The following is a 9,620-nucleotide window of genomic DNA, read 5'->3' on the forward strand; positions in this document are numbered from 1 at the left end:
GTACGTATGTTTCATGTATCATACAAAACCCAACGCCCTTTCTTCCCAGCAGGAAGTTATTGCGCGGGTAAAGTTCGAGACGTGTGAGATGTTTGTTATGTTTTTAGAAGGTGTTGTAGTGGCTTTGTTTTGTGTGTGTATTTAGTCTGTAACATCCATTTGCTTTTAAGCAAACCTATCCGTTGATTACATATATAATCCCGGGATGTCTACACGGATAGCAAAGTGTCTGCCTCTCTGATATGGATTATACAGACCTCTACGAAGTCCGAAGCTGCTGCTGCTGTAACCGACTGATATCGAGCTCTATATATATATATATATATATATATATATATATATATATATATATATATATATATATATATATATATATATATATATATATATATATATATATATATATATATATATATATATATGTGTGTGTGTGTGTGTGTGTGTGTGTTAGATATATATATCTAAATGGTTGAATGACTATCATCTATACTGTACAGTTTTCATCAAGGGTATGTGAAAGCCTTGTTATAATATTGTCCAATATATCCATCAGCAATTATTTATGCATAAACCCATTTCCTGTATAGTTATTATATTACATAATTATCAGCTTATCTAAAAATACTGCAATTACAACAAGAAAAGGCTTTTCAACTGAACTTAAGCATCATTACAACTAGAATATATGTAATTTACAAGGTCTTTTACAAGAATTGGTCACGGTTAAAATAACGCAGATATTTTTCAAGAGTGAGACACGATATCCTGAGCCTTAAGTTCAGAACACCAGCACAGACTTCTTCATCAATCGATCAAAAATCACATAACTTCAGTAGTACCTACTGGAGCCTCCTGGTTTTCTGTAGTATTTTGTTCATCCCATATTCCTGCTTCTCTTATTCCATGTATTCCTAATTTCCCACAGGAGTACGATGCAAGGACGAAGAAGAAGAGTGCCAATACCAAGAAGTAACTTCCATATATAACAAACTGTTGAAAAAATAGTTATTATTCATAATACTGAAATCAGCAACACAACAACATTATTTCATAAATAAGTAGAAATTTTATTGCTAAATAGTGTATTTTTGGACATTATATAGTTTCGTTTTTCAAAAGGTCAGCACTTGGCCCTTTCTGCGGACCAGAACAGTGAACAAAAACTGTATTTCAAGTCTCAAAAATAATATCGGTCAACAAAACGACAGAAAACTTCAGATGCCCTGACCCAAGCTCTGTATGCCATCTGTCACATCAGACATACCTGAATCACTCTCTTCTTTGAGACATTAAAACTAAGCCTCACTATACACATTTTTTTCTTATAAAACGTGAAACAGAAGCTTCCTCTCGGAACTGAATGACGCTGTATGCCGAAAATTTACTCCACTGTGGATGATACTTTACAATTAGTATAAAGCCAACCAGTTTCTTTGTGCTATAGATTACAACCACATTAGTAAGCTTTGACGTCTGCAAGGACCATGAAATTGAAAGAAAATGCTCCAAATCTATATCCATCATATCATGTAAAACCTCAGATATCTTTTAAAATACATAGGTGATCATGAAATGCCAAAAGACATTTTGGATACACAGAAAGATGGTCCTGCAGACCATTGGATGACCCTTTAGTACCTATTAAATTGCTGCCATTTTGAAATGTGGTCGTAGATAAGAGCAGTTTTGATGCACAAGCATGCATTTTTTGGCAGTTTAGTACCTGCAACCAGGTAGCCCTAGGAAACTAAAGAACTGTATTTTTTGTAACCTGAATTTGCAGGAAGCCTTAGATATATTCCTAAAGTTCTGGAAGTCTAGGAGGTGAACTGACTTGGATACTAGGGGCCCGTGCCTCCACCCCAGGCCAGGACCATTGTACACAATCTTGTAAGCTAGTGCCCCTTCTACTATCCTTAACATTTTTACTATATAGCATCATGAATACAAGTGACCACCAACTTGTCCTTAACACGCTGGAGGAGTTAATATGGAGTAACATGGAAAGAGGTGCCTCAAAGACTCCCAAGTTAATCTGAGGAAACACCTTTAAAAATTAAGCAAACAAATAAATAAAATTAAAGAAATCACATGTGTGTCAATCACGTTGTCTAATCTATTATTGAACTAGATGGTAGTGGTAAAAGTCACAACCTCACCCAGTAGTTTGTTCTGTGTTCTTTGTTATTATACCTCTGAGTACTTTGAATGTTTCGTTCATCTAGCTTCTTAGCCGGATGTTTCTTTCTTGAGAGTACAAACTGAGATTCTCTGGCTTCTTTTGATATCCAAAGTGTCTGACTGACAGCACTATACTTGGTTGTTCTTGCCTGTAAAGCTTCTGTTTTTATGTGTGTGCGTGTATGCGTGCGTGTGCATGTGCGTGTGTCAGTGGGTCTAGTATTCTGCATGCTGTTTGCCATTTCATAATTCGATCATTGCTTGCATTCAGGTCTTACCAGATTATACCATGTAGTCCTTAATATGTCGTTAATTCTATGATGTTCAGTACCAGAAAACCTTCTTAAAGATTTATTCCCATTGTGACCAAAGTGTGGAATGATCTTCCCGATAATGTCGTTGAATTGTTGGAATTTCAGTTCAAACTTGGTGCAAATGTTAAGTAAGTAGACAAAGTTTCACTTCATAGCCTGTATACTCTATCTTATTTACTTTTCTGTGTTATGCTTTGAAATTTCATTCTTTACTTCTAAATTTCTTTTTCAATACAGGGAAAGTTTCTCGGAATAAGGAAAATATGTGACCTAATTTTGAAAAAGGAGTTATTCTTGGGAATCCAAAGGAAAAGAGAGAAAATGAAACGCACCGGAAGAGAATAAACTAGAGCAGACCCATCTAATTTTTGATGAATTTTTATTAGCTTTTCGTAACCTACAGCCGTCTGTGTTAATGTGCTTTAATATCCAGAACTATCAAGACTATATGGTTTCCATGATGTTCAAAAGATAAGCCTTCTCGAGTGCGTAATTTTTTTCTCTTCTTAATTTCCCCACATATACTTCGAAAAAGAAGTGGATCTTTTCTTACCATTTTAAAGCATAAATGTAGATCAGGAGTCTTGCGGGACTTATCAAAGTATTGTCAAACCAGTTATGGTAACCCTCAGCCCCGTCTGTGGTTGTCACTTAACCACCACGGTGTCTGTGGTTTTTCCATGATCCTGCTGTCATTTGCAGAGTTCTCAAAATGATCATCATAAACTCTGGGTTTGCTTATTATGTTTAATGTATGCGCGCGCGCGTGTGTGTGTGTGATGTGTAATAACTCAACACAAATAGTTTCGACAATATATGATATACCCAACAGGTTTAAAATTATTATAATTCCTCCTTCATAACACTGTCGGGAATTCAAATAGCATAACAGTGTTTCCAATCCTTTGAGCCTATATTCCTTTTCACCTGCAGATTCAGGAAAAATCTGACTGTTCTAGGTTTTCAGCCAACTATATTCTGCAAAAATATCTATTTATTAAAAGATGGTAGTGCACCGTAATATATACATAATTACACACGTACAAATAAAAAAATATGTATAAAAATGTATATATATATATATATATATATATATATATATATATATATATATATATATATATATATATATATATATATATATATATATACTGTGTGTGAGCATATAAATGCTTACCTGCATCCCATGGTTCAATTCCAAGAGCTTGGACAACTATGAAGGTTAAGAGCGACTGAAGGAAAAGAGCTATAAACATGTTGATTCCAAAAATCAAGCCATAACTGTCAGCACGAAGCTCCTTTGCCACCTGAAAACTGAAAATTTTATCGTGAGCCTAATTCATTAATTTAAAAAATGTCGATAGTCTGATAATGCCTAATGCATGCTTACATACTCAGGAAACTTTAAAAACTTAAAATGTTGCTGTTTCTTGGAGATCCATACCTCAGAAAGAGAATGATACTTAGCCATTTGCTGAACAATACCACTATGTGAACCGTAATTCCTGTAGTTCAGATAGTATTTCATGATGCATTTGCTTTCAGGCAATATGGCTGAGTTGAATTGCAATGTTTGAGTTATTTCCACAATATGCTGCAGAAAGTGAATCTGGAAATGAGACAATTATCAAAGGTAGACAGTCTCTCTTTTATACATAGACTGGATTAAAGATGAAATAACTGCCCGCTTGAAAATATGCAACTGTAAAAATCCATATTATAACAAATCTAAAAGCCTACTAGAAATGGACATAAAGGCTGCCAAATCTTTCTGTTACATATCATGAAGGTTAATTTATTTATCAGAGGAAAGTGATAACTTGAGCACTCTACTGTAGGTATCTTCGAAATAATCTGCTAATTCAAAATAACCTCTCATGTTGCTTAAACTATCATGCACTGATTACTTTCCTGATTACTGACATTGGCATTTTCAGCTTTGCTATCTGAGACTTTTAGAGCTCCTCTCAAGATAAAACCTCTGAACTACATAAAAGACATCACTTCCAGTTTGTTCCTGATTAAACTGTCTTTTGAACTGTCCAGCTGTAGCCTAATCAAGATCAAATCAGTAAGACATGTACGCAGTGAGCAGAATATTATTAATCACTCGCTTATCTCTGACCACTGCTGTATACTTTAAAATTCTTACAACTCTTCACAAGGCAGACTGCATTTGAATTCCCAACTGTGAATCCAATATGGCATATCTGTAACTCCAGCTCTGAATCAAATAAACAATAATGATTGGTGCAAGTCATATTTAGTACACAAAGTTTTGAATCTTTTTTTCAGATTAGATATAACCAGTTACGGTACAATGTTGAATAAGTAGATGCAATCTTCTATTTTTGTCAGTTTTTAGTAGCAATCACCAGCAAAAATTTCAGGATCACCTTGTATAGCATTGTATTTAATACTGATTACAATTGGCTAATACTAACCTGGCAATTGTAATCATAACTTGATAGGAAGCTCTGAAGAGAATGTAATTAACGTAACCAACCCAAATCCAGCTGGTAAGGCCTAAGAAGATTAGAAGTAACCCATCTATAAGGGAGATAACTGCCATTGCCCCTTCACCAAACAGAGACCAGTTCAAGTGGAGGTACCCAACAGCGAAAGCAGACAAGGCTCCTGAAATATAAATGATGTAAAAGTTAAAAAAAAAAAAAACATATTGTAAAGTAGTTTGCATTGTTGACAGGGTTGCAAGGAATTTCATCTTGGTGAGATACAGATCCTCAGGCTGGTATGAACAAATTCAAACAATGTACAATTATATACATATAATTTTAAACCTTAATGCCTGGATAAATTTATAAAAAGCCTCTTTTACAAAATTCTGGTAAAACACAGTTAGTTTTTGTCTGCGAAGTTTGTACCTTGTCTCTTTTTATTTTTTTATACTTTTTTTCGCTATTTTACCAAGGTCAAATGAAATTCCAGAGCTAGAAATTAAAATCCTATATATGTACGTACGTACGTACAAGAACAACAGGCTAAGATTAGACGTCCTAAGATATTGACACCACTACTGAGGGTTCAAGAAATATTACGCCTGAATTGAGGCAGCTCACTCCTAAGGATATTTCAATCATGAATTCCTCCTGCATGTTGCACTATGCCATCGAGTCACGTTGTCCCAAGCGCCACTTAGCTTAGCATTTTCATGTAAGATACCACTCCAATGAAAATGTCTTAGTTCTCCTCCTTTCCAAGGCCATAGTTTTTCAGCTCATTTCTAAATGATCTTACCCATTAACGTGGAAAGTGCTTCAACTAATCCGTTGTAAAGCTCTTCGGTTTCTTCCATTGGCGCAATAGTCTCCCAAAGAGGCTGGATATAATTTCCTGCTTGAAAATTTCCACAAGTGGCGAATGCCCACCAGATCGACCATTTCAGCAAATAAGTATTACTGTAAGCAGTTTTAAAATCTTCCCAAATGAGTTTCATTACCTACAGAAAAAAACAGAAGCAAGATCGTTAGAATATCTACTGGAGATTAATAATCTTCTTGAAAATAACCTGCAAAATCTCTTTTTTTTTTAGCAGAAAAACCTCCCACGCAACTTTCACAGCTCGTTTACATGAGACTACTAGTTAATTAAAATCAATGCTAAACAGATTACAGCAATAATATATCTAAAACATCTTTTACAATAAAACATCCTATATAGTAAAATTTTACTTTGGTGTGATGATATTCAAATATCTCATCGAAAACTTCATTTTCTGTTCCAACAGACAAAAATATGAAGAAAAGCAAAGTAAAATTTCATGTTAAAAATAATAGATATTAGACCTAAGCAATACAAAATTTTAAAACCTTAAAGGAAAGCTGCGCTAGCCTGAGTTCACACATAGATTTAATACTATTAACTACAATGATTCTGACGACTGTATCTCGTAATTCTGACTTCCGTATTATCGTACTAGGGAAATGAAACTGCACTAGTCCAGGATTAGTGTTCACTTCACCACTACACTGCATTTAATATTGTTCCCCCTTTAATGCAAAAATGAACTTGTGTAAATGTCGGACATTTCAGCGTTTGCATTTACTACGCAGCATTCCTAAAATTTCAACAACTGCTTATATTTGACGTAATTCTATAAATTAGGTGTTTTGACTTGTCCTCACTGCTCAATTTATCGTAAAGGGAAGATTCCCTGCTACTAAACATACCCCTTACGTAATAATAATTACTAATTTTACAGCTACTACTACTACTACTACTATATTCAGGTCTAAGAAGACTAAGGTAATAACTCAAGTTACACTGCCCCCCAATAACTTCTAGAGAGCGTACAAGTTTTCGTGGGCACGGCATCAGTAACATGCCTCCAAGAGACAAATCAGCGAATAAAACTATTCTGAGCAAGCACACCTTAGTGAACCACAGCTTGGTCATCCGTTTCTCCTCTCCCGCTTCATCCAGACGCCTGGAACTGTCGCCCTCACTGGACGCAATGTATTCCTGACGATGGAAGTAGATGCTGGTGCGCACAGGTGGCAGAAAACAGGCAATCAGAAAGGCAACACTGACGGTTCCTAACGAGATGTAATTGAGATCATGATAGTTCATGGCATCCGTGGCTACCAACGTCTGCAAAAGAAGGATGGGAATGCAGCTGGGCACAGTCATGATAAATATAAAATAAAAAAAAAAGGGAAGTATCTTATAAAACCAGTACTCGATAGGCTGATGTGTATAAAGCCAAAATTATTGCGAAAATTAGTGTTAGAGTAATTTGGCCTTGTCTGTTTACTAACTGGACTTCAATCTCATTTGGCAAAGGTAGCAGTATACATCTTAATATAGGTTAATGTCATATTTCATAAGTATTAAGAAATTAAAACATTTTATCTCCAAATTTTCTTCAACTGCTGTGTGCTCTGGGAAATGATTCTCCCTTTACTCAACCTCTAATGGCCACATTCATTGTCGCAGCGTAGAGATCAAAGTACTAGGCGGATTTCTCTTCCCGGCACGAGTTTGAATCTCGGGAGAGGAAAATGAGACATATTCATTCCATTTCCTATACTAATTTCCGAAGGCTTCCAGTGGAAATCGTTTCCAGCAATAATAAGAACTTGAACAGCCAGGCCTTCCTTACATGAACGTCGTGCAACCCGCCTTGAATTCATTTCTGAAGATAAATAATGATTCCCTTCTGTTTGCAACAAGTGAAAACAATTTTTCTAGGTCTAGACTTAATCGTTGGAACCTTCAGGTCCAACAGCATGTTTTTCTTTTTTAATTCTGTGTCTATGCTGTGTCTTTTAGACAGTTGCTTCTCAATATTATGCAACCTGACTTAGGCTCATTATTCTGCTGTGCACGTCTCAGCTATATGATCAATGCCCAATCACGCCAGAACAAAATCCTCGAAACTACAGATAATTCTCTGCGCTTATATTTTCTTTTACTGAAAAAAACTACTCAACTCTCTGGGAAGAATGTGGATTTCACCTGCAATACATCATTCAATTAGTATGTTTTTATAACAATATTTGAGATTCAAAGGTTAGATTTACCCAGCTCAGAAATAAGACTTGTTGACGCTACTCCAGAGCAGAGAGTAGATTTGAATTCATTGTTGCTTGCCTGTGGTTTCTTTTGGGCCTTATAACGTCATATCCCAGTCTGCGTCAAGATTTATGTCTTCAATAAGATTTAAATCAGCCTACTGAGAGTGCAACAGAATCACTAAAGCTCCTTGCAGTTTGTAAAAGAAGCAGACAACCAAGATCCCTTCATTCTCTACGCTAAATAAAATATGAGAATTATTCTCAGAGGCAGGACATGTTGAATTTTACCTGGGCCAGTACTCCGGACATGAATCTTCCCAGAAGGAGGGCTGTTCGAGTGAAGCTCGTTACTTTCTGATAATGTTCGGTGGAGACTTTGGCGTAAATGTAGGTGAAGTAGGCGACCTCCGTCGACGTTGCAACGCCATAGGTGAACTGCATGAACTGCATCCAGCCAACCCCTCGCGCCCATAGCAAAAGTACCCAGGTGATGACATACCCAATGCCTTCAAACACAATCACTGGCTTATACCTCAAGAGATCAGTCAACAAAAAGACAACAATCAGAAGAGAGAGGTAGGAGTAGGTCCAGACAGGGTACACATCTTGGTAAGCCTTCAAAGAGAAAGGAGGTGGAAGAAAATATTAGTAAGTGGGCAAATTTAGCGATTCGGAGAGGCACAATATACATTTAGCTGCTACAAAAATACTTTGTCTGTACAACTTTTATTAAATGTTTATCCAAATAAAAATGGCATTAAACCTTGAAAAGCAACACTTATCACTTCATTAGTTACCAAAGGGTCACTGTGTAAATATATAAAGACCTAACTACAAGTGAAGAATCTACATACAAAACAATTAGCATCACTGAAAGCAGCACTGCGATCGATTTGGTGACCGAGCAAATTTCGGTTTTCATGAATCTCTCACAATTTCATTGATAGTTACAGATTTTAAGCCAAAACGAGTATATGTGACTTGTGCATTCGCTAGTAATAAAATTATCATTATATTCTTATTGCAGATAAATTTTTTAATGATAATGAGAACACTCATAAACAGGAGAGCATATGTATTTCATATTGAAAATGTTAAAGAACAGAGGCCTTTACTCATACTGATAGTCATGAATAGATAGACATTTGTACTTTATGCTAAAAGTCTTATGTGTATGCAGTATTGATAACCAGGAAGTGGTCATTTTTACATATAACGTGACAGTGCAGCAATCCGGTATCATTTACACCAGTCATTATGGCAGACTTACCACTACAGTATGAGCTTGTCATTATAGTTTACTCAGAAATAGTCATTTGGACAGACTGTTACTACTGGCTTGAACACAGCAGATTGACGACTGGCTTGAACACAGTAGATTGGCGTGAAAATAGTCTGTATAGACTATTTTCACGCCAATCTGCTGTGTTCAAGCCAGTCGTAACAGTATGTCCAGATGACTATTTCTGAGTAAACTATAATGACAAGCTCATACTGTAGTGGTAAGTCTGTTATTTCTATGGCAGTCATAACAAGGCACCAATCAATTATTTGCAAAATTGGCATTTTTGTGTGCAAATCTGCCATT

General features: G+C 35.9%; 1 protein-coding gene across 2 annotated transcripts in view; it reads right to left on the reverse strand.

Moving 5' to 3' along the window:
- Positions 1-749: 749 nt before the first annotated feature.
- LOC136839381 (thiamine transporter 1-like) overlaps positions 750-9,620 on the reverse strand; it is an 11,737-nt gene continuing 2,866 nt past the window's right edge. Inside the window, exons 3-8 of one of the 2 annotated variants that reach the window (XM_067105301.1) lie at positions 8,321-8,647; positions 6,888-7,106; positions 5,754-5,955; positions 4,940-5,132; positions 3,681-3,809; positions 750-997 (exon numbers count right to left, since the gene is read on the reverse strand). In XM_067105301.1, coding sequence (XP_066961402.1) covers positions 820-997; positions 3,681-3,809; positions 4,940-5,132; positions 5,754-5,955; positions 6,888-7,106; positions 8,321-8,647 — 1,248 coding nt within the window. In that variant the 3' untranslated portion in view covers positions 750-819. Of the gene's footprint in view, positions 998-3,680; positions 3,810-3,954; positions 4,105-4,939; positions 5,133-5,753; positions 5,956-6,887; positions 7,107-8,320; positions 8,648-9,620 lie in introns of those variants that run through there. The other variant, XM_067105300.1, reaches the window with a different exon arrangement.

Source organism: Macrobrachium rosenbergii, chromosome 6 (genome assembly GCF_040412425.1).
Source record: "Macrobrachium rosenbergii isolate ZJJX-2024 chromosome 6, ASM4041242v1, whole genome shotgun sequence".
In the NCBI taxonomy this organism is placed as follows: Eukaryota; Metazoa; Arthropoda; class Malacostraca; order Decapoda; family Palaemonidae; genus Macrobrachium; species Macrobrachium rosenbergii.